The sequence below is a fragment of the Chiloscyllium punctatum genome, chromosome 8 (genome assembly GCF_047496795.1).
Source record: "Chiloscyllium punctatum isolate Juve2018m chromosome 8, sChiPun1.3, whole genome shotgun sequence".
Lineage (NCBI taxonomy): Eukaryota > Metazoa > Chordata > Chondrichthyes > Orectolobiformes > Hemiscylliidae > Chiloscyllium > Chiloscyllium punctatum.
In genome coordinates this window covers 27953229-27979024 of record NC_092746.1, presented here as the reverse complement: position 1 = coordinate 27979024, position 25796 = coordinate 27953229, and the positions used below count along the sequence as shown (strand labels likewise).

The following is a 25796-nucleotide window of genomic DNA, read 5'->3' as shown; positions in this document are numbered from 1 at the left end:
TGCCGCTGAGTGCAAGATGAAAATCTTTGATATTCACTTTCTCCTCTCCTTTATGACCTGCCTGGTTTGTATTAGGGCTTTCTGTCCAATGCAGGATGCTGAATATGTGTTGCTTGATATTTATGGTGCTCATGTTTCCATTTGCTATTGATGATGTCTGAAGCTTCGTACGTGTACTGAACCTGTGAAGGAAATTACAAAATTTATCAGAAAGTAATTGTTTTGGGAATCTCCTTTTGTTCCTGAATAACTGGAATCAGTTTTAATTTTTTTTTAGTAGTCTGCCAACAACTAATGAAACCTGATGTCTGTCTAAAATAGTCTAAATATAAATAGTGTTAAAGTTGTTAGCTATTGTTGTGATTAACAGCTTCACTATTTCATTTTCTTTCACATCTTAGCAGCAATGCAGCAGGTATTGGACAACCTCCACGAGTTGCCGGTCTCTACGGGAGCTAAGGAGATAGACCTCCTCTTTCTTAAAGGAATAATGGAGAGTCCTATTGTCAGATCTCTTGCCAAGGTATTGTACTTGCAATTCTTAGAATTGCTTTATCCCTCATTACTGTATTTCCTAAAGACTCATTCATGATGGTGACATTAATTTCATGTTATTGGTATAAAATGTGTTTGAAGGTGCTTCATAGACAGTATTGGAAAATTCATCAAGAAGACAAAGTAGAGGCAATGTGAGGCTTTCTTGAAGTTTTTTTCCAATGTATTGTTTTTTGAAGAAGGAATTTGGGGGACAAATACATAAACAGGTTTTGCTGCAACCAGTGGATGAGGAGACAATATGTAAGTGGTTGTTGTGAATGAATGGAACATTTTTAGGGATTATAAAGAGAATGAAAGAACATGGGGTAACACAATCAATGACTTGAAGGATGAAGCTAATTTTGTTTTTTACATTATTCATTTTAAGGAAGTAGGTGTTGTTGATGAGGCTTGCATTAATTGCCTATCATTACTCCCCTTCAAATGGTGGACCACTTCTTGAGTATGACTGAGTGGTTTGCTTGTCTACACGAGAGGTCAGTGAAGAATCTGTCACACTGCTGTGGATCTGGAATCTTGTAGAGGCCAGTCCAGTCAGCAAACTTCTTCCCCTAAATGACATTTGTGAATCAAGTTGATTTTTACAACAAGCTGGTAGTTCCATAGTTACCAATATTGATGATATTCCAGATTTAAGTAATTAATTGAATTTAAATTTCCAGTTGTACTGGTGGCATTTGAACTTTTTTCTCCAAAGCATTGGTCCAAACCCTTGGATTACTGATTCTGTAACATAGTGCAGTGGCTATCATTCCTGTGTTGGAAAATAATGTGGCCCATCAAAGCCAGGTTGCTGGGTGCGTGAATGGGACTTGACATTGGGCAAGTGACCTGAGTTTTGGACAAGTTGGATTTAAAGAGGGTGACTGGAAAGGACTGTACTGGAGTAGCCCTTCCGTTAGTGCTAAGGTTTGACATAGGTGATGATCGGTGATGATCAGTGATGAAATTAGGCTGTGTTTATGATGGAGAGGTTGAAATCTGAAGTATAGCCATGAGCCATTGGTGGTCAGAGTTTGATTTTTCAATCTAATATAAAAACACATGATCAGTGGGGAAATTGCATTTGTAATTTTGCACAGGATTAGCAAAACTTTCCTCAGTTTTGCAAAACAAAAATTAAAACAATTTCTTCAAAATACTGAGGATCTGAAAGTGTGGTACATTGTTCACTGGCATCCTGCAATAGATAGATAGATAGATAGATAGATTCTTTAACATAAAAATGACAATTATATCCTGTATTTTATGATTACATTGGAAACAATGACTCTCTTCTATATAATACCAGTTTCATGTTAAGCCAGCATTATTGCTTTGGTTTTAGAATCACAGAATCCCTACAGTCTGGAAATAGGTCATTTGGCCCAACAAGTCCACACAGACTCTCCGAAGAGTATCCCACCCAGACCCATTCCCCTTCCTTATTGCTCTACATTTCCTCTGACTAGTGCACCTAATCCACACATCCCACAACACAATGGGCAATTTAGCATTGCCTAATCCATCTAACCTGTGCAATTTTGGACTGTGGGAGGAAACCCACACAGGCACACTGAGAACGTGCAAACTCCACGTAGACAGTCACCCGAGGGTGGAATTGAACCCGGGTCCCTGGTGTTGTGATGTATTTCTGGGAATATCCTCCCTCAGCACAGCTCTAATGCTAACCCTTATCAAAAATGCCACTCCCCTCCTCTCTTGCCTCCCTTTCTATCCTTCCTGTAGCATTTGTATCCTGGAACATTAAGCTGCCAGTCCTGCCCATCCCTGAGCCATGTTTCTGTAATTGCTATAAAACCCAGTCTCATGTTCCTAACCATGCCCTGAGTTCATCTGCCTTCCCTGTTAGGCCCCTGGCATTGAAATAAATGCAGTTTAATTTATTAGTCTGACCTTGTCCCTGCCTGGCCTGACTGTTTGACTCACTTCTGTTCTCAACTGTACCAGACTCAGATTGATCTCGATCCTCACTATCTCCCTGGGTCCCACCCCCCCACCTAACTAGTTTAAATCCTCCCGAGCAGTTCTAGCAAATTTCCCTGCCAGTATATTAGTCCCCTTCCAATTTAGGTGCAATCCATCCTTCTAGTACAGGTCACTTTTACCCCAAAAGAGATTCCAATGATCCAAAAATGTGAATCCTTCTCCCATACACCAGCTCCTGATGGTTCGAATGTTAATTAGAATTAAAATGTTATTACATTTTAATTCTATTATTAAACAATATATTATTCAATATAGTATTGTAATGATCTAAGGAGGATTCATTTTTTAACTATTTTGCTGGATTATAGAAATTGAATTTAAAATCTAGCAAGTTAATCTTTCCAGCAGATATTTGTCAAGTCATTTTACAAATCAAAATGGATGCAGTTATGTGTCTTGTGTGAAGAACTAAGCGCTAACAAAGCACACTAGGTTGTACTAATTTTTCTGAATGCAATCAATTTTCAAAGATGTTTTCTTTAGATATATTTCTGAAGTATCAGTATGTCCAGGAAGCTGAAATTGTTGAATCTTGTGTTAAGCAAGATTTGGAGATGCCGGTGTTGGACTGGGGTGTACAAATTTAAAAATCACACAACACCTGGTTTTATTCCAACAGCTTTATTTGGAAGCACTAACTTAAGGGACGCTGCTCCTTCAGGTGATTGTGGAGTATAACATTGTAGGACGCAGGACTTGTATGAAAAGTTTACAGTGCGATGTAACTGAAATTATATATTGAAAAACACCTGGATTATTTGTTAAGTCTGTTATCTTTTAGAATAGGCATGGTGGTTTCAGTTCGTTCTTATGTAAATCCCAGAACTTTAAGTTACATCCTCAAGTGAACTTTAAAAAAGGTGTCATGTTGGCCCAGATAATGCTTTGAAGGTGTGAAGGTGTGAAGCTGTCTGTGTCCCAGTGTTCAGACTGATTTTAATCTAACAAAGGGATTTACAAAACCTTATGTGGATTCATGCAGTTTTTGAGCAAAATAAAATGTAATTCTGCAAGTTCATCCCACAAACGTGTGTTTGTGTGTGTGTGTGTTTGTGTGTGTTTGTGTGTGTGTGTGTGTGTGTGTATGCGCGCGCGCATGCATGTGGCAGGGAGGTCTGAATGTCTGAGAGTGTAAAGAGGTATAAGTCTGTGAGAGTGTGGGAGTATATGTGTGAGCATATGGGAGAGAGCTTGACATGAGAGAGCGTCTGCCTGAGTGTGTGTGTGTCAGTGTCTGTCTGTCTGAAGCAGTGGGTCACCTGTAGCGTGACATGAACCCAAGGTCCTAGTTGAGGCCATCCTCATGGGTACCGAACTTGACTATCAGCCCCTGCTCGGCCATTTTGGATTGTTTCCTGTCCCGAAGTCTACCTTGGAGGAAGGTCAACCGAAGGTCTGAGGTAAAATGTCTTGGACCACTGAAGTGTTCTCTGACTGGGACGGAACACTCCTGTTTGTTGTGCAGTGTCCATTCATCCGTTGCTGTAGCCTCTGTTTGGTCTCGCCAATGTACCATATTTCAGGGTATCCTTGCCTGCAGCGTATGAGATAGACAACATTGGCTGAGTTGCATGAGTCCCTGCCACGTACATGGTGGGAGGTGTCTCCATGTGTAATGGTGCTCTGTGTACACACTCTGACACATCTTGCGGCATCTACCGTAACAAGGTTGTATGGTGTTGTCCTGAAAGTTGGGCAGTTTGCTACGAACAATGATCTGTTTGAGGTTTGGTGGTTGTTTAAAGGCAAAAATTGGAGGTGTGGGGAAGGTTTTGGCGAGGTGCTGATCCTCATTGATAATGTGTTGCAGGCTGCAATGAACATGGTGAAGTTTTTCAGCTCGTGGGAAGTATTGGACAATGAAGGGTAGTCGGTCAGTTGCAGCTGATGTAGTCTCCTGAGGAGGTCATTATGGTTTCTCGCTGTGGCATGTCGGAACTGACGGTCGATGAGTTAAGCATCGTATCCCATTATTGTGAGGGCATCCTTGGGTTCTTCCAGGTGCCCGTCATGTTTCTCCTGAACAGATCCTGTGCATGTCTGGGGCTTGTCTGTAGGGGCTGGCTGTTTTAATATGTTTCTGGTGGAAGCTGGAGAAGTGTAGCATTGTGAGGTTATCAGTGGGTTTGCGGTAGAGTGAAAGGTGCTGAGATGCCAGTCCTCAGCACCTCCACAGGCGACAGACTGACAGAGTACCCTTCATTGTCCAATACTTCCCAGGAACTGACAAACTACGCCATGTTCATCACTGCTTGTAATGCATCATCAATGAGGATAAGCACCTCGCCAAGACCTTCCCCACGCTTCCACCTCTCGCCTTTAAACAACCACCAAACCTCAAACAGATCACTATTCACAGCGAACTGCCCAGCTTTCAGGATGTCACCATACAACCTTGTCATGGTAGATGCTGCAAGACTTGTCAGGGTGTTGACACTGATACCACCATTGCACATAGGCACACCTCCCACCATATATGTGGCAGGTACTCATGCGACTTGGCCAACATTGTCTATCTCATATGCTGCAGACAAGGATATCCTGAAGCGTGGAATATTGGCGAGACCGAGCAGTAGCTATGGCAATGGGTGAATGGACACTACGCAACAACCAACAGTCGGAGAACACTTCAGTGGTCTGGGACGTTTGACCTCTGACCCTCAAATGACAGTCCTCCAAGGCGGACTTTGGGGCAGGCAACAATGCACAGTGGCCGAGCAGAGGCTGATCGCCAGGTTCTGTACCCATGGGGATGGCCTCAACTGGGACTACAGGTGACCCCATTGCACCAACCTCTCAGGCAGACGCACACTCTCTCTCATCCGCTCAAACATACACTCCCACATTCACGCACACCCTCTCAGAGACTTATACCCCTTTACACTCACACACACACACATACACATACACACACACTTTCACAGACACTCAGACCCCCTTGTGCGCGCATACACTTATATGCACACGCACACAAGTTTGTGGGGTGAATTTGTACTGCAGAATTACATTTTATTTTGCTCAAAAACTGCATGAATCTGTAAATCCCTTTTTTAGATTAGAATCAGTCTAAACAGACCGCCTCACACAGGGCACCTCACACCTTCAATGCATTATCTGGGCCAACATGGCACCTCTTGTTAAAGTTCACTTGAGAATGTAACTTTAAGAAAGTTCTGAGATTTACATATGAAAGAACTGAAACCAACATGCTTATTCTAAAAGATGAGAGATTCAACAAACAATCCAGGTCTTTTTCAATATATAATTCCAGTTATATCACACTGTAAACTTTTGATATAAATTCTGTGTCCTACGCCTTATACTCTACAACCACCTGATGAAGGAGCAGCACTCCGAAAGCTAGTGCTTCCAGATAAAACTGTTGGACTATATAAACTGGTGTTGTGATTTTTAACTTCGTGTTAAGCAATTAATCTATCTCCTCTGTCATTCCCTTTTAACATGTAAGCTTATCATAGCCTAATTAAACAGTTCCTTAACACTGAAAGATTTGAGTAATAATTAGTCCAGAGTGGCATTGTTGGCACTAAATAGATTCATTAACTTTTTGCAGAGGTGTCTTGCATTATTTATATGGAAGTGTCTGGTGCATACAGACATTTAATTGCATGACTGAATAGGACATTTTATTGTTCTGGTATTGTATCAAAAAAAACCATAAGTGATACACATGCATATTTTTGCTTATGGGTACAAAATAACAAAAATGAATGAATTTGGAAGGAGAAAAGACTTCAATTCAAAACATTTTGCTCGCATCGCATCATGATTTGAATTTCATTTGTTTAGAACTGATTCTGTCAAAATCACCTAATTCTACTAATAAAAGAGGACAACAATAAAATCCATTGTGGGCACAGTAGCTCTGAGGGATTTTTTTTTCCTCTCTAAATTAGTTTCCAAGATGAGCAATATTCTCCATCAAATATTGTCAAAATTTGGATGTACAACATAATGGCCTTTGGGACATTAAGCTATCTGTTATGGATTAATTTGACACTTATCTTTGACTTCAGCCATTCATGTTTAACCTGTCATCTTTAAGTAATGAAAATACTATGTTGATCATGATTAATATGAACCTTTTTTAGATTTTCAATTATATGAGAACTTAAACGTTTAAGTTTTAATGTTTGAACAAAGCTTAATAGATTTTGCTGTTCCATTCTGGACAGAATATTTATGAAATATTTCACCTGCTTTGTTAAGAATTTTTTAAAATCTCAAAAATATACTTCATGTAAAATATAATTTTTAATGAATGCATAGTCACTAAAGCTGTTCAATTCTGTGCAATAGCATATGAAAAAAACCCACACAAACACTGGAGTTTGACTTTACCCAGCAAAACCCAATGTCTCCAGAACAGTTAGCAATGATCGTTGTCCTTTTGTTTGCCTGTACTGTGTATGCGATTATCTACAGGGTATAGATATGTTGACAATATTGTTATGAAGTTGAAGGCGTGTACTGTACCTTTTGAGAGTGAATGGTGTTCTGAACTGAGAGCTGACAAGCACCTGTGACAACTAGCAGTCTCTAGGTGTTCTGGAAAACTGAAAATATGTAATATTTGGCTGTGAAATAGATACCTGAGTTGGTTGCTGTTTTGACAACAATTCAAATTTAGCCAATCAGTTTAAATTATGCCCCCAGGATACTAAAATCCAGTTGATTTATTTTTTGCCAACATTGTCTCATTGAACCAATAAATTCAATTTGATGTTGGGGGTTTAAAAAAAAGGCATTTTGAAAGTCAGACAGAGTAACTGCCATCGAGAGAGACTGCCATTCAAAAACACTCTATCAAAGGTACCTTTCTCATTTGAAACATCTTCGCAATAAAAGAAAGACGACAACTCAGGGAGATCTTCAGTTGAAAGAAGACAGACACTGGAGATGACAGCCACTGCATGGTTTTGAAATTAAGTTGATGTAATTTTAATAATTTTTTTATTGGAATGGTATATTGTTATAGAGTTGGAGGCAGATAATAAGCAATTAAGAGAAAGGGGGGCTTGGAGTTTTGAATAGTTGTTTAATGTTCACTTTGAGTTAAGGAATAAATTGATATTATTTTCTTTTAAATGGTATTTTCGGGGTTCTCTGGTACTCATATTTTAACAGATTATGAGGCGAGGTGAGCTTTTCTTGGTGTTTGGTTTAATTAGCAGAAGATTTCACTGCTGTGTCGTAACAATATAATGCTGTTTTAAAAAAATATAGGTGTTAATGTGTTTGTCTGTTGCAGGCTCATGAGAGACTTGAAGAAACCAAATTGGAAGCTGTGAGAGAGAATAATGTAGATCTTGTGAAGCAAATTCTTGAAGACATCAGCTGCATAGTCAATCACAATGAGACTGCGACAGAGCTGGCCAAAATCCTGAAGGAGCCACACTTTCAGGTATAAGCTGCTGTGGTACAGTTTTTATTTCTTTTTGAGTTTCTGATATGAACAATATGGACTAATAGCAAAGTTTCTATTGACAAATGTTAATTGGAAACTGAAGGTTGCATGGAAAGATCAGTTTATCCTTTAATTTAGTTTAGCTATTCTGAGCTTTCTGTTTTATAATTTATGTATTTTGATGGTAGATTTTTTCATAAAGTATAGAATGAAAACATTAGACAAAAATTCTCCAAGGTCCAAATGTATTTAGTTAAAATGTTCAATTACTTTAAATAAAAATTAGGCCAAGATTATGCTTATTTTTTGTTAGATTGTGGACATGTTCCAATTTTAGTTTTCATTTTCTATGCCTTTAATTCCTTCAGTTTGGATTATATTACGTGATTTTTTAAACCAATATTTATATCTTCTTTGCCAAAATCTATTTAAAAAATTGCTGGCTTTCCTCTCTGTTACATTTGGTCATGTGGATAGCATCTTGTTAGGCTCCAACTAGTCAATACTTGTAGAATAAGCTGAAATGAAAGAAGACAGTAACTCACAGGGCTGGTTCTGCATTGGATTACTGAATTGTTAGCCCTCCCCTCCCATCTCCCATCTCCGTCACTAATAATGAATACGTGGGAAAGAGAAGCATAAACTGTGATACTTCAGCCTAAAATATTTTTCTACATATCTATACAACCCAAATCTAGAAGAGAATCTTTTTTTTTCTATGTCTAAGGTAGCTAAGTCTTCTAATAATTAGCTCAAACTGAATCTCTGAAAGGATTCTTAAATTGCTGTAAAGTTTTTTGCTTTTTGCTTCATTTTTTCAGATGCTGAGGGCCATAATTTTAGAGTAATACCTTGCATCCTGCTGCAAGGCTTGGTGAATATAAACCGTTGCCCACATTCACAAAATGAATTTAAAAGGAATTTACTACTACAATAGATTGCACAAATTTGAAGTCTTTGCAAATTATTTTGAGCTTATCATTATTAATCCCGTGACGTAAAGTGACTTGACTCTTTCCTATGAACAATCAATCGAGTTAACTCTTTTTCAACAGTAGTAATACAGCAACAACATAAACAGGAATTCACCAAAAATGCCCCTCTAAATAACATTGTTATTTTCTACAGAGTATATATTTTTGACTAATGTTGCAAAATATCTGAAATTTTAACCAAAACAGAAAAGCTCAGCATCTGGGGAGAGAGATCAGAGTTAACGTTTTGGGTTCAGTGACCTTTCATCACTTGACCCAAAAAAAATCTGATTTCTCTCCACAGATACTGCCAGATCTGCTAAGCTTTTCTAACTATTTCTGTTTTTGTTTCTGATTTACAGCACCTGCCATTCTTTCACATTTTATCTGAAATATTAAATTGTGATGACATTTTAAATGTAGTAAACGTCACACTTAAGTTTTGTTTTAAGTCATTCACAAGTATGCACTTGGTCGGCAACCTTACTGAGAGTTCAATAATCACACTTGTCATTTTCCAAATAAATATGATATGAATCTAGTTTGAGTCCTCTGATCCACAGAGGAGTGAGCAACTCCATGATGATTAATCCATTTGTAGGGTTTAGAGACCAGTGTTTGAAACACCGAAGTTATTTATTTTACGGTTAAATTATAACCTGAGATGTATAAACAAGGTGCTCCCTCTAAATCTCAAAACTGTTTTGTTTATCAGCACTTCAGTGTAAAGCTTCTATTGATGAGACAGCTGTCTAAAAGATTTTAGCTGAGTAATCTTTATAATCCTCTTGTCACCATTACTGTGCCATGAAAACATAAAGCTGTTTTATTTGAAGCTGTAAACTAGGTTTTATTTTCATCAAACATTTCCTATTTGAGTGTCTGAACAGAGCTAATGACTTTCTGTAAGAGAATCCATGACTAAGATTGTATATATTATCTTTCAAACTGTTTTGAAAGTGGGAGCTGATCGTGGTGTTCTTGTTGCTGTACTTTTTGTCAAATGTCTTGTTTTTGACATACGGCCATAAGAGTTTAAATTTGCATTTGAATTGTTGATGTGTTATGTCTGGTATGCATTTCTTGAATTCTATGAAGTGAATTACAGTAATGTTGAGTGTGTACTGTTTGTTTTGAACAATTCTCTAATGGCTATAATCCTTGGTTTTTCTAATCAAAATTGGATTAAGTAGCTAATGGAGATGATTTAATTTTCACTGGAGCAGATCTGAGCTCTGTATTTTTAATGACTGCATTTGGAGAGGGATGTCGTGCTTTTTGTTTGATTTCCATTTAGCAGTAAAGATTACAAGAGGATGGTATTAGAAATATGGTTATATCTGGTATGGATAATCTTTTGCACTCCGATGTTGGAAATGTTAAACTGGATTGAGTTTCAACTGCACGGATAATTGCCTTAACTTCCCCTTATGGTGGCAGGTACCACCTTCTTGCTACTAACTAAGGCAAATGTAAGTTGAACTATTTTAGGTTACCAAAATGACTCTGAATCTAATTAGATATTTTTAGAAGTTAAATTTATTTCTTTAATAGTCAAGACAATTTTGTAGCTAAACATTCCCCTTACTTACAGTCAAATCACACGTGATCAATTTGCAGTCATTCGGTTGATCAAATTGTTGCTTTTGTCACTTTGTTCCTTTTATCTATAAGGGTTGGCACTGTTCATTTTTGTGTTACAGGTTTTGTACCTTCGGTGAAATATACTCAAATTTTGCTTTGAAATGGATGTCATGCTCATCATCTATGAGTGCACAACGTCCATCTGCTTTGAAACACTGCTCACTTTTTCCTCTTGTGATAGTCTTTGTGCCCCCCCCCCCCCCCCCCCCCCCCCAAACATTTGGAATCCTTTTTGGTGTCTTGCCAGAATGGGTGCCTACATGTCTTAACCCTGTTACTGTAAGACAGACTTCAGGAATTTGCTTAACAGCAGTTTCATCCTCCGATAAACAGATCGTGCTGATCGCCAGGTTGGTTGGCTTCCTGTCCCCACAAATTACATAAACTGTGCTGATCATAGATTGCTGTCACGTCTGTTGTCAGGTCTCTTCTCAAGGTCTGCTGGATCCCTTTAGTCAAGTAGCACACCAATACCGTGGCCAATTGGGTTTGACTATGCTGCATCTCTACACTGTCCAAGTAGGAAAGTTTATCTTGAATTCCCTATTGGATTAATTAATAGCAATCTTACATTAACCCCAGCTCTGATTTTTCTCAAACATCCTCACTACATCTACACCTTCATAATAATAAAGACCTCCATTATCCTTGATCTCTTTTCTCGAGGAAGTGGGTTGCAGTCAGCTCAGTTTTTCCTGATGTGTATAATTTCTCAGCTCCGGTATCAAGCCAGTAAACATTTTTGGTATGGTCTGCAGTACCTCTATAGCTTGTCCAAGTCTCCAAAATATGTAGGACCACAGTCAGCGTTTTAATTTCTTCATTTTGTGGGATGTGGGTGTCACCGACTGGCCAGCCTTTATTGCCCATCCCTATTTGCCCTTCAGAAGGTAGTGAGCTACCTTCTTGAACTGCTGCAGTCCACTTGCTGTGGATGGACCCACAATGCCCTTAGGGAGGTAACTCCAGGATCAATGACAGCGAAGGAACAGCGATATATTTCCAAGTCAGGATGGTGAGTGACTTGGAGGGGAACTTGAAAGTGCTGGTGTACCCATATCTGCTGTCCTTGACCTTCTAGATAGAAGTGGTCATGGATTTGGAGGGTGTTTCATCTTGGTCTCAGGTTTGAGATTTTGGTCCTCAAAACTCTTCCTTAGTTGGCCAAAGGCTGTGTTGACACATGTAGAGGTGATGATGAATTTTGTCATTCATGTCTGCCTTTGTTGAGAATAATTCCTCCAAGATTTGGAAAATGGCCTAAATTTTCCAAGATACCACTATTGATCTTAATTGATTGGAAATGTGGAAACTGTTTGGAAGAGGAACATAGTTTAGTGGGAAAGGCCCATCTTTACAAATATCATTTGTGTTCTGAGGCTCTGAGACTGAGATTGGAGTGGACTTTTTTTTCTGGCTTGAAAGCTACATAGGGCTGAACAGTTTTTCAAATTGTTCCGCAGATTATCTCCATCCCTCTGGAGAATGCTGGAGATGATGTATTGCAGCAAGTAAAATGGAAGAGAGATTTGGTGCAGTGACACAGTCTTGTATTCCTCTAGTCTTCGCTGAGATAGAGCCTGTGGTGGTTCCATTAATGAGGATCCTGTTTTGCATGTCACTGTGGTGTAGGTAGAGAATAGTAATAGATTTGAGGGTGGCCAAATCTTAGGAGAATGTTTCATTTCTTTCGACATTGATAAACTACATGTCCCTCACCAGCTACGGTTGAACTGCCTTTCCTGCCACCTGATTTGGGGGATCTTGTAAAAGCATGGTGCTTCTCTAGTGCTTTGACATGCCTGCCGTAATTGTCCATGCCTCTAGCCTGAAACCAGACTCCCAAAGTGAATTAGAACTTTGTGGCTGTGCTCGTGACCAACTGAAATGGAGCCTGTGCCAATCTCGAGACTTCATTGTGAAAGGGCAGAGACAAGGTCAAGGTGTCGGAGGGAACACGAAACCTTCAAACAACCCATTTACTCAACTCTTCAAGCATCGTCTACCTGTTTCCACGTGGTAGAGTTTGCAGATCACACTTTGGACAGATAAAGTGTATCGAGCTGTTGAACCAGATGGAAACAAGTCATCTTCAATCCTAAAAACCTGCCTTCATAGCAATCCTTTATATAAAATGAAAACAAGAATTGTACATATTTCTCCTATGGGTGGTCTCATCAGTGTTAAGTAGGTATCTTTGTTTCTCACTTCTATCCCTCTAGCAGTGCATAGTATACTTTTTCTTAATTAAATCTGTGTTGCAGCTTTTAGTAATCCAGATCTCACCACCATTTTATTTGGATCTTATTTTCCCGGAAATATGTGAACCCATATACTAAGCAAAGTTTGCCACCTCACCTCGCACTTCACATATTGAACTTCATTTGTCTGTTACATGCCTTATTATTAAGTTCTCCTTGTGTTTTGTTACAGTCCTTCTATTATTAACTATACCCATTGGAAGTGTTCAAATTAAGGCCTGACTCTTTCATTCAGTGGCAATATAGAGTGTGTTTACACTGCATGGAAAGATTCACCCAGCCTGATATGACTCCACGTTTCTTCTGGATCTTCTGATCCCAGCTGTCAAATATTCTGTGCAGCATCTCTAAGGGAGTATCCTCATAGTGGAGGAGTATCCGGAGATGACAGGGGGCACTTCCTTTTTATGGCATTAGTCAGTTTGGTCAGGATATTTGCTGTTGAGAGCTTTTGGCAAGCTGGAGTGTTGGGATGGTGGTGACTGAGGGAGGGAGGTTCGAGGGTGTGATAGAGGTCAGTTGTGAAATTACTCAAGTGTTAGATTTTATAATTTGTCTAACATTTCCACTGGAATGATATGAGTAAGTACCATGGATCAATCCCAAGTATCTGATCGTGTGATTGTCTTCAGCTCTGTCCTACAGGGTCCTTGAGAGCAGAGTAATTGCCTGTTGGAAGTTTCACCTTAATGGTCAATTTCCATATAGATCTTCACAACAGGGCTTCTACAGATCTTCAGTCTACTAATCTGAGTTCCTGCTTTTAACCCCTACACTTTGTTTTGTGTTTCATTCTGTTCTGATCTTTATTAGCCATTTTGGTATTTATTTTGCTGATTGTTCCATGACTCCAAACGTTCTGGATTGAGTCATGAGCATCTTTACTGAATGTTATTTGGGAATCCAAACAGCTTATTCCCGTAAGGTATTTGTGGGTGTTTAAGGCTTTAATTTAAAGACTTTATTTAATGGAAGGTATTGCCTTAACGCCCACTATTCCCATTCATGACCTTTAATGTTAATAGGTTTGCTCCATGTTGACTGTATAACCAAAAACATGGCAATTTTGCAAGTCATTCACAGAACCATAGTGGAGCTTTATGAAGGCTGAGATGGAGGGTGGTGGTGAGAAGGAAAAAGGGGTAGGTACAAAGAGAGACTCAAGTGTTCTGAGGATTTAGATTATTATCCCACAAAGAGTGCCCTTGGAATCTATCAGCTCAGGAAAGTTGATTTACTTCAGGCTTTAATGGAGCAATAGGCATACTGCCTAAAAGATTGATCTCTATTTTATTATGTAAATTGTGATCCTTGGACTTTTGTGTCTGAATATTGTGGCCAACAGGCCAGTTATTCTATTGTTTGAATCTTCAAAAGTCAGAATCGACATCGACATCGACATTTGATAGGCTCGGTATTGAATTGGAGATTGCTGATGAACAAAAGGATGTCCTAGTTACATTTGTGTTGCCACCTTTCCTTCTTGACCTTCTGTTCCCAGTTTTTCTTAATCACAACCATCTTTAACCATCAAACTAATGTCACTGATGTCAATGTACTGAACTATGAACTGGAATTGCAACTTAAATGGAGAAAAATCTGGAAAACCAGTTTTGCTTTACAAAGTGACGCTATTAGTTGATAAAGGTTAGCTTGGAACAGCTTGTGGTGTGGCTACATGCCATAATGTTGAAAATAAGTGTGGTTTGAGAGAGAACTACTAAGAATATTGCGGATTAGATGCTGATATGACATGACTCCAGTATTTGAGTTGTCAATGTTATGAGCATGTTGAATTAATTAATAAGGTGGGATTATCCACTGAGATTTATAGTGTGGTCAACGTTAAACATTTCTGGTGAAATGTATGGATGTTATTGAGTATCTTGGATTCTGCACTACTGTTCAGGAAATAATGCTTTATTCATAATGTTTGCAGTCACTTTTGGAAGCCCATGATTTGGTTGCATCGAAGTGTTATGAAACACCACCCTCAAGTCCCAGTCTGCTGAATGAAACAGTGAGCAACCAGACAGCATCAGGAGATGCTGTTCGCATGATTGGAATTCAAAAGAAGGCTACAGAGCCTTTGGTCAGTATTTAGCTTTTATTTTGAGATTTCATTGATTAATTTTGGGTATTTGCTTATAACCAAGTTGGATTTTAATATTTTGGTGTTGCAAAATTTCTGCAGTTTCAGTCACATTATTGCACCAATCCTAGAACTGCTGCCTAGGCAGTGCCCTGTTTCTGTATGGTTGTGGATCTGAATGGGGCAGCATTGGGAATAGGTTTGAGATGTAATCTGAACCAGAGAGTAGGTGAACTAGAGATCCTGTAATGTTGCAGGTATTTAAGCTCCTGGTCTAAAAGAAGGAAAACCTTTTAAAGGTGAAGATGCTTTCTTTTTTTTAATTTTCATTTTCCGAACAATATCTTATTCCTTCCTCCTAATGGGTTGCTGGATTTGAGCTGTATAGATGCCAATTATTTTGAGTATCTCATGTCAATATGCATTTTTTTTTTGCGTGAACTGAACTATAAGACTTACATAGCTGTTCAAGTCTGGCCTTGTGTGTGGTAATCATCCAATTATCTGTGTACTTCATCAAGGCATGTTAGATGATCAGGAATGCTAATTGATTTTATTCTCTCTAACACATACAGAAGCCAATTGTACTGTTCCATGACTGCTTGTTTGAATTGAGAGCAACTAACTCAACAAAAGGAAACATACCTGGAATCACTGTTTTGCATGTGATTCTCAATATTGATATAATTACTTCATACATCAGCATAATGGAGGTGTTAAATTTGTAGGAAAGTATTCCACCATTTTAAACTTTTGGACCAATATATACTCTCCATTTTGTTTTCTACAAGTGGGCTTACTGTGATGCCTTCAGGCTAGAATTGCTTTCAATATATTGGCTTCATAATGTTGTTTAGACTACTTGTGAACTGTTTGTGGAAGGGGGAAGAGTCGTCTTTTTTTTCTGGCTGTTTCATAATTATTTTTAAAATATTGATGGGAGAGAATTTATTTTCAGAATTGTAGGTGGCAAAACTACTGAAGTTTTGTGAACTGAGGAAGGTGGTCTTCAAGAGGATGGAAATTGGAGTAGGTGTTCGCATGACAAATTACATTTATTGCAGAGAAGGCATAGAAGACAAAAGCAAGGAAATTGTGATGAACCTTTTATAAACTCCTGGTTTGGCTGGAATGTGACATCCATTTCTATATATTAAACATAAGGATATAAAAGCATTAGAGAGGTTGCAGGAAAGATATGTAAAAATGGTTTCAGGGCTGAGTGACTTCAGTTGTATTGGTTAATAGGAGAAGCTGGGGTCATTTTCCCTTCAAGAAGAGAAGCTAGAGAAGAGATTTGGTATAGAAATGTTAGATCATGAGGGATGTAGTCATGCTGGATAGGGAGAAATGTTTTCCATTGACAGAAGATGGAGAAGGCAGAGGTAGACGCCTTGTGTGGGCTGAAAGTTTACTGGGATAGGCAGGAATGTGGAGTAATCTGATCAGCCATTGCCTTTATTGACTGACAGGGCAGGCTCAGGCAGATTTTACTTACTTTGGCTCCAAATTTGTATGTTCATACATACCTGAGATTGGTGAACGAACAGTTCTTAAACACTAGATGTTTTGGATAGGAATGCAGGTTCTTTTGAGTTTGTTGAAGCAGATTCAGTTGCGATTTTTTTAAGGGAATTGTTTAACTGCTTGAAGAGAGAAATTTGCAGGGCTATCTGGAAAGCGTGGGGACATTTAAATTGCTTTTGCAGAGAGCAAGCACAGATACAACAAGCTGAAAATCCTCCTTTTCTATAAATTTTCTACGATGCTATTCCATGAAGTTGTAATCCCAAATGAAATGAAAGAAAAATATTAAGATATTCACCGAGCGGAATAGTGAATGTGGTATTTAGTCTTTCTCAAGTGATTATTAAATGTTTAGAGATGCTTCCAATTTCCAAAGTGCAATGAGTTGCTTCTCCTTCTGATGTGGCTTGCAGGCAGACTTTTAAAACAAAGTTCTCATTGAAGACCAAGCATTATATTTGTAAAGGCAATTCTTCTAATATACAATCTGCCACTGTTCCCTTGTACTACGAATGTATTTTGTTGCGAAATCACTTTCGTAATTGTACAGAGAGTAAAGAGAGGGACAAAAGCATTTTTGCTATTCCTGTCATTTGACAGCTTGAATTTGCAGCATTTTGGGTAAATTGGAAATGCTTACTGTTTCCTTAAACAGCTACATTATTTCTGACTTTGGGGGAAGCAAAAACCTTGCAATAAACATCAAATATCTTTTTTTTCTCTCTCTCTGTAGGGTCTTACCTTTAGGGTAGAGAACAATGAGCTGGTAATTGCAAGGATTCTCCACGGTGGTATGATTGATCGGCAAGGTCTTCTCCATGTAGGTGACATCATTAAAGAAGTAAATGGCAGAGAAGTTGGGTCTGATCCAAAAGCACTGCAGGATGCATTGAAGGACTGTAGCGGTGGCATCACATTCAAGATCTTGCCCAGCTACAAAGAAACTCCTATGCCTCTCCAGGTAAGAGAGAATGCAAAGGTGCTGATTAGGAAAGATTTAACACAATTGAATCTAAATTCTAGTGATGCAAACAAACTTGTATAATTGCTGTTTAATAAATTAAGCCATTGAAAATATACATCTTTGGAAATAAAAAGTATTTTCCTGTTGAGCATTGGATTGTACATTTATTTGATTCTAGAATCTGTTGCATGTTGGGTATCCTATTGCTATTGAGTGTTCACTATTTGAACAGCTATGTAATAATGTTCCATTATACTGAAATTCATTAAATAATCGGCCACCACCAAAGTGAATGTTTGAATTATCTGATGGATTACTTAACTTGAAGAGATGAAATTACTTTGATCCAGTCAGGAAATGAATTGGAAGGTGTTGGTTTTTTGGACGGCAAGTTTATAAACGTGGAATAGTTGGTGCACTGACTTGGGTTTGGGTAGTTTTGAAGTTGAAGCAATTTTAATGTGATTCTAAACTTTAGGATGCAAGCCCAAACTGACTCTCAAGCAAAGGAACATTTCCCACCTTGGGAGAGCCTTGCTTTGCTTACTGGTGCCAAGGCAGGTAATGTCACCAGATGCATACACCATGTTCATGGTATGGTGCTATTAGGATTTATCTTGTCATTTGGTCTACAGATTTCAGTGAGGATGTTCTGTTAGTTGGTGCTGCATAAAATTTTTTTTATAGAACATTTAAACCAGGGCTACCAAGATAGTATAGGGGTAAGACCTCATGTTACAAACAAGAATACGGTGCCTTTTAAGAGCTGTTCCTGTAATTCTAAAATGTGAAAGCTAATGTACCATTTGTACTTAATAGATGGGGGAGGTTAGATTTGCAGCCACTGATCTGGATTAGTCCTGAACAGGATAGTCTCCATTAGTTTTAATAGTTGGACTTGACTTTAGACTGTTAAACCTAACAAAATAAAAATGAGTCCAATCTTTATTTGCCATGCTGGTCGAGAAACAGCTACGTGAGAAGGTTGTCTGGCCATTTTTGCTTGGATTGTTATATTGTCCCCACACCTGAGAGCCTCTGCCAACATTCTCTGTACACTTGGGCTTACTTCATATGTGGTATGATTAAACAGAATAGCCACTAAGCCCTAGAACTGCACCTACAATTATTTCTAACCTGACCACCTAGCCTCTGAAGCTATCTCCCCCGGTAACTGAAGTAAGTAGGTGGAATGAGTAGAAACAGAAAAAAATAGAGGAGAGCCCAGAAATTACTTGCGTGGTGTTGGATGGGAATTTGTGGAGAGGGCGACATATTATTGTGGGAAGAGAGAAGGAGAAGCTGTAGTCCATGAAAAACAAACTGGATTGAGAATTGGGTGTAGTGTTTAGTCATAACTTGCCTGACTCAGTAATTTAATCAAATGCTGTTCACTTACTGGTGTGACATGAATCCAGCTGTCTGTTCCACAAGATGAGGCATACTTGGTTTAGATTATAAATTGACACACTTTCCATTAGTGTGCTGTAATTTAAATGAATCAGCACGAGTTATTTTGTTGCAATGCTCACCTCTTAATTTTTTTCAACATTCTCTGTCAGTATGAATGTATATTTTTCTCTTCATTTTAATCTTTTCAGAATGTACTTTGTGGAATCAGATGGTACCCATCAGCAGCACGTGATGTGATTCTGCGTATTGAAATAACTTTTTAAATCAAAATTACAAATGTGATTGTCAATTAAACCTGGGCTTCACATTTCTCATTTCAATGTGTCATTGTGGCACTGATCAAATTACTTAATTGTGTTTCTGCAATGTTCGCTGAATCACAGCCACTGATTAGATTGAGATATGATATGAAATTCAGAAGTCGTGGTTAATTTGGAAAGTTCTCTAACCTAGCTAGAATAGGATCATAAAATGGTTACAGTTTAGAAGGACATGCCCATGCCTCTTCAAGAGCAATGAAGGCAAAATATTGCAGATCCTGGAAATCTGGAATAAACACAGATAATGCTGGAAAAACTCACTAGGTCTAGCAGGATCTGTGGAGAAAGGGAAAAAAAAAGTGAACTTTTTGTTTGGTATGACACTGCTGAGTTTCTCCAGTGTTCTGTGTTTAGTTCTGAGAGCAACTCAGCTGGTCTTACTGACCTGCCTTTACCCTGTATTTTCCTCTCTGAAGTTGTTCATCCAATCAGCTCAGACTATAGTGGCTTTACCTTTACTGTCAGGCAGTGTGTTCCATATCCTAGCAACTAACTGCTTAGAAGAAGTTTCTTGTCATGTCGTTGTTAGTCTTTTTTGCCATTCACCTTTATATTGATATCCTCTGGTTCTTGATCCTTTGGCAATAGGAACCGTTTCTCTCTGATTATTCCATTTAACCTCTTAATATCTGAACACTTTGATATCAAATCTCCTGTTGACATCATTTTTTGTAAGGAGAATAAAACAGCAATTTCTCCCATCTACTAGAGAACTGAACTCTCTCGTCCTTGCGGTTCACAGAGAATCTTTCTTCCATCCTCCCTAAGGCTTTTCCATTCTTCATGAATTGTGGGATGCAACTCAGTGAGACTGAATAAGTGTTTAACAGTTCAACATAATTTTTGTATTCTGTGTCTTTATTTATAAAGTGTAGGATCCTGAGTGCTGCCTTAGCCACTTCCTCGACCTGCCTTGCTACTTTGTGATTTGCGTACATCTATCCTCAGGTGCCTTTTCTTTTTGCTGCACCCACTTTGGATCCACACCCTTAATTCTGTAAGGTCTTGCCTCATCCTACCGACCCAAGTGTGTCATTTTATGAATCTCTTTAAAAAAAATTTAACCTGCCATCTGTCTATCCATTCCATCAAGTTTACCATTATCCATATCAGTTCACAATACTTTCAAATTTTGTACCATCTATTAAGTTATGAAATTGTCCTGCTCACCAACTCTACATTATTGATACAAATTAGGAAAAGCATGGGTCTTAGTACTGACCTCTGAAGTGCCATGCTCTGTACCTTCCTATGTGTGCAGGAAAGAACTGTTCAGTCATCTTTACATTCATGCTGCTACTGACCCTTTTTTTTATTTGATCGATTTGTCACTATAGTCGAATCCGCCAATTAGTACCTTATGAAATGCCTTTGAAAATCCATGTACACCACATTGACTATTATTCTCCTAAATCCTCACTGAGCTTGCTATAAAACTCAATTTAGTTAAATATGATTTGCCTTTAACAAATCAAAACTGTCTATCCGTAATTAATCCACTTTTGTTTAAGTTACTGTTCACTTTGTCCCGGATTATTGTTGGTAAATCCTCGCCCATCACCGAAGTTAAAACTGTCCGGCCTGTAGATGCTAGGGTTATCTTTATAATCTTTGTTGAACAAGGGTGTCACTAGTTCTCTGATACCATCCCTGTACATAGAATGGATTGGAGTATTGCAGGCAGTGCCTCTACAGTTTTGTTCCTTTCTCGTCTCTCCATATCCTGGATATATATAAGGCTATTGTTCTGGTGACATGGGCTTGAATCCCACAGTGACCCACGATGAAATTTTAATTCAGTAATAATGCTAAATTAAAAAAAAAACCTAACCTAATGGTAACCATATACTTAGCATTGATTGGAACAAAAAGCCATCCAATTCACTAATGTCTTTCAGCGAATGAAATCTGTCATACTTATCTGGTCTGGCCTACATATATCTCCAGACTTGCAGCAATGTAGTTAATAATTAACAGACCTCTGAAATGGACCCAGTAAGGCACTCAGTCCAAGTACAGTTAGGGATGGGCAATAAATACTGAATGTGTCAGCAACATCCATATCCCATGAACGAATCAAGGAATTCTTAATCGGTCCTAGTGACTTATTAACTTTAAATGCAGTCAGCCTTTAAAAATTCCTTTTACCTATCCAGTACATTGAATGTTTCCACTTTCACTATGACTGTTGCTGCATGATCTTTTGTAAAATTGGATTTGAATGCTCATTTAATACCTGGGACTGCCCTCTATGCCCCTGTGTAAATATGCTGTTTTGGTCCCTATTTGACTCCATACCATTTTACCATTGCTTTACTATACATATGCCTATAGAATATTTCTAGATTCCTTTAATATTGCCCTCTCATTTCCATTTTCTTTGCTACTTTGAACTTTCTATATTCAGCCTGGCTATCATTTGTATTATCTGCTGACCTCTATTGTATACACCCTCTTGTTATATCTCAGTCTGGTTATTCCACCAACGCTGAGTTCCATTTGCACAATCTTTCCCCAATGTGAGAATGTACCTTGACTGTATAGAATGTCCTCGCTGAAAGTTGGAGTTAATTAAAACCAACTTTAATGAAGCAGTGATTCTCATCGGTGAAGTAGGGCTTTCCTTGGAGAAAAGCTTAAAGCATTTTATTTCAACTGACAGAGTGTAGGCATAGTGTACTTTAAATGGCTTAAATCCTACGTTTGGTAAGTGAAATCATTGTTAAAGTAAATTCTTTTTTGCTGTTGTATTTTGAAATTAACTTTGTACAAGAGGGTGCATGGCGGAAATTCTTCACACATTGGATCATAGACCTCTGCTCATCCAGGACTTATGCTCCAGCTCATTTGTTCATAGTTCTGGGTGTAGGTTTGCTCACTGAGCTGGAAGGTTCATTTCCAGACGTTTCGTCACCCTGATATCAGCAGTAATGCAGAGACTTGAACAAACGGCTCTGCCAATCATTCAACCCAAACTTTGGGTCCGCTATGTGGATGACACCTTTGTCATCACTAAACAAAACAAATTAGACGAAACCTTTAAGACCATCAAGTACCCTTTCTGGCATAAAATTCACTAAAGAGGAGGAAAACAACAAACTGCCATTCCTAGATGTCACAGAGCAACCAGTCAATGGGGAACTTCAAACCAGCGTCTACAGGCAAACAACTCAAACGGACCAAATATTGAACTACAGAAGCAATTTAGAATGACGAGAACGAGGGTAGGTCCGATCAAGGACAGTAGTGGGAGACTGCGTATTGAGTCGGAAGAGATAGGAGAGGTCTTGAATGAGTACTTTTCTTCAGTATTTACAAATGAGAGGAACCATATTGTTGAAGAGGAGAGTATGAAACGGACTGGTAAGCTAGAGGAGATACTTGTTAGGAAGGAAGATGTATTGGGCATTTTGAAAAACTTGAGATAGACACGTCCCCCGGGCCTGACGGGATATATCCTAGGATTATGTGGGAAGCAAGAGAGGAAATTGCAGAGCCGTTGGCAATGATCTTTTCGTCTTCACGGTCAACGGGGGTGATACCAGGGGACTGGAGAGTGGCGAATGTTGTGCCCCTGTTCAAAAAAGGGAATAGGGATAACCCCAGGAATTACAGGCCAGTTAGTCTTACTTGGGTGGAAGGCAAAGTAATGGAAAGGGTACTGAGTGATAGGATTTATGAGTATCTGGAAAGACGCTGCTTGATTAGGAACAGCCAGCACGGATTTGTGAGAGGTAGGTCTTGCCTTACAAGTCTGATTGAATTCTTTGAGGAGGTGACCAAGCATGTGGATGAGGGTAGAGCAGTGGATGTATTGTACATGGATTTTAGTAAGACATTTGATAAGGTTCCCCATGGTAGGCTTATGCGGAAAGTCAGGAGGCATGGGGTAGTGGGAAATTTGGCCAGTTGGATAGAGAACTGGCTAACCAGACGAAGTCAGAGAGTGGAGGTAGATGGTAAATATTCAGCCTGGAGCCCAGTTACAAGTGGAGTTCCGCAGGGATCAGTTCTGGGTCCTCTGCTGTTTGTAATTTTTATTAATGACTTGGAAGAGGGAGTTGAAGGGTAGGTCAGTAAATTTGCAGACAATACGAAAATTGGTGGAGTTGTGGATAGTGAAGAGGGCTGTTGTCGGCTGCAAAGGGACTTAGATATGATGCTGAAGAGTGGCAGATGGAGTTCAACCCTGTCAAGTGTGAGGTTGTCCATTTTGGAAGGACAAATAAGAATGCAGAACACAGGGTTAACAGTAGGGTTCTTCGTAAGGTGGAGGAGCAGAGGGATCTTGGGGTCGATGTTCATAGCTCTTTGAAAGTTGCCACTCAGATGGATAGAGCTTGTAAGAAGGCCTATGGTGTATTAGCGTTCATTAGCAGAGGGATTGAATTCAAGAGTCGTGAGGTGACGTTGCAGCTGTACAGGACCTTGGTTAGGCCACATTTGGAGTACTGTGTGCAGTTCTGGTCGCCTCACTTTAGGAAAGATGTGGAAGCTTTGGAGAGGGTGCAGAGGAGATTTACCAGGATGTTGCCTGGAATGGAGAATAGATCGTACAAGGATAGGTTGAGAGTGCTAGGCCTTTTCTCATTGGAACGGCGAAGGATGAGGGGTGACTTGATAGAGGTTTATAAGATGATCAGGGGAATAGATAGAGTAGACAGTCAGAGACTTTTTCCCCGGGTACAACAGAGTGTTACAATGGGACATAAATTTAAGGTGAAGGGTGGAAGGTAAAGGGGGTCGCGTAGGTTCTTTACCCAGAGAGTGGTGGGGGCATGGAATGCACTGCCTGTGGGAGTGACAGAGTCAGAATCATTGATGACCTTTAAGCGGCAATTGGATAGGTACATGGATAGGTGCTTAAGCTAGGGCCTGTTCTGTGCTGTATTGTTCTATGTTCTATCTATGTTCTAACACCCACAAGCAAAGCTGCATCAGGACATTATTCCAACGAGCCATCTCACACTGCAGCACAGAGAAAGATCACCTATACAGTGTATTCAAAAAGAACGGGTACCAATGAACACAGTCCGCAGATTTCTCAGCAACAAACCCAAATAAGCAGACAAAACGCGTCCAGAACTAGCCACTCTCCCCTACATCAAAGACATCTTGGAAATGACTGCCGGACTACTCAGACCTCTTGGCTTCGTGATAGCCCACAAACCCACCAACACACTAAAACAGCAGCTAATGAACTTGAACTTGAAAGACTCCATACAGACAACAAGCAGAACTAATGTCATTTACAAAATACCATGCAAGGACTGTAACAAACACTACATTGGACAAACAGGCAGAAAACTAGCCACCAGGATATATGAACATCAACTAGTCACAAAACGACATGACCCTCTCTCACTAGTATCCTCACATACAGATGAAGAAGGACACCACTTCGACTGGGACAAGCCAAACAAAGTCATGCACGAGAATTCCTAGAAGCATGGCATTCCAGTCGGAACTCCAATCAACAAACACACGGTGTTAGATCCAATCTACAACCCCCTGAGAAAAGAAACATGAAATGACATCACCAACCCAAAGAAACCCAAACATAAAATGCAGTTCTTATCAGCAGAGCTTCGCCCGAGGCCCACTGAAGATGTTAACTAGTAGGGTGATGAAACGTCTGGAAATGAATCTTTTCAGCTCAGCAAGCAAACCTACATCCACAACCTCAACCTGCATTATCCCCATAAATCTTAATTCCCCTACCATGCAAAAACTCATCCAACTGTGTCTTGAATATGTTTAATGAAGCTGCCTCTACTACTGTCTTGGGCAAAGATTTCCATAGATTCACTACTGGCTGGGAAAAACAGTTAATCCCCCTAATCTTGAGGCCATATCCCTTAGTCCTAGTCTCACCCACCAGTGGAAACAACTTGCTTGTCTTTATCGTATCTAACCCTTTCATAATTTTATGTTTCTATAAGATCCCCTCTCATTCATTCTTCTAAATTCTAGTGAGTACAGTCCCAGGCGGCTCAACCCCACCTCATAGGGTAGCCCCCTCATCTCTGGAATCAACCTGGTGAACCTCCTCTGCACCACCTCCAAAGCCAGTATATCCTTCCTCAAGTAAGCAGACCAGACTGTGCGCAATACTCAAGGTGTGGCCTCATCAACACCTTGTATAATTGCAGCAGAATGTCCCTGCTCTTAAATTCAGTCCCTCGAGTAATATTCCGTTTGCCTTCCTGATTACTGTTGCACCTCTAAACCAACTTATAGCGATTCATGCATGAGCACTCCTCAGTCCCTTTGCACAACAGCATGCTGCAATCTTTCACCATTTAAATAATACTCTGGCCTCCTATTTTGAATTCCAAGGAGGATAACCTCATATTTACCAACATTATACTCCATCTGTGAGGCCTTTGCCCACATACATGATCTATCTAAATCTCTCTGCACAACCTCTGCGCTGTTTGCCTTGCCACTCAATTTAGTGTCATTGGCAAACTTGGATACGTTACACTTTGTCTTCTCTTCCAAACCATTTATATATATCATGAACAGTTACAGCCCAACACCAACCTCTGCAGCACCCCACTCACCACTGCTCTCCAACCACAGAAATGCCCATTTCTCCAAGTCTGCCTGTGACTTCTGTCTGG

The 25796-nt window shown here is 39.4% G+C and overlaps 1 protein-coding gene across 7 annotated transcripts in view; it reads left to right on the top strand.

The window, feature by feature from the left end:
• The window catches only part of LOC140480429 (protein PALS2-like), a 152635-nt gene that overhangs the window by 97432 nt on the left and 29407 nt on the right, over positions 1–25796 (top strand). For 3 of the 7 annotated variants that reach the window (XM_072575280.1, XM_072575277.1, XM_072575278.1), the window contains 4 exons: positions 402–523; positions 7820–7972; positions 14794–14946; positions 17207–17434. In XM_072575280.1, the coding sequence (XP_072431381.1) occupies positions 407–523; positions 7820–7972; positions 14794–14946; positions 17207–17434 (651 nt within the window). In that variant the 5' untranslated portion in view covers positions 402–406. Of the gene's footprint in view, positions 1–401; positions 524–7819; positions 7973–9756; positions 9855–10197; positions 10422–14793; positions 14947–17206; positions 17435–25796 lie in introns of those variants that run through there. The other 4 variants (XM_072575281.1, XM_072575279.1, XM_072575283.1 and 1 more) reach the window with 3 other exon arrangements.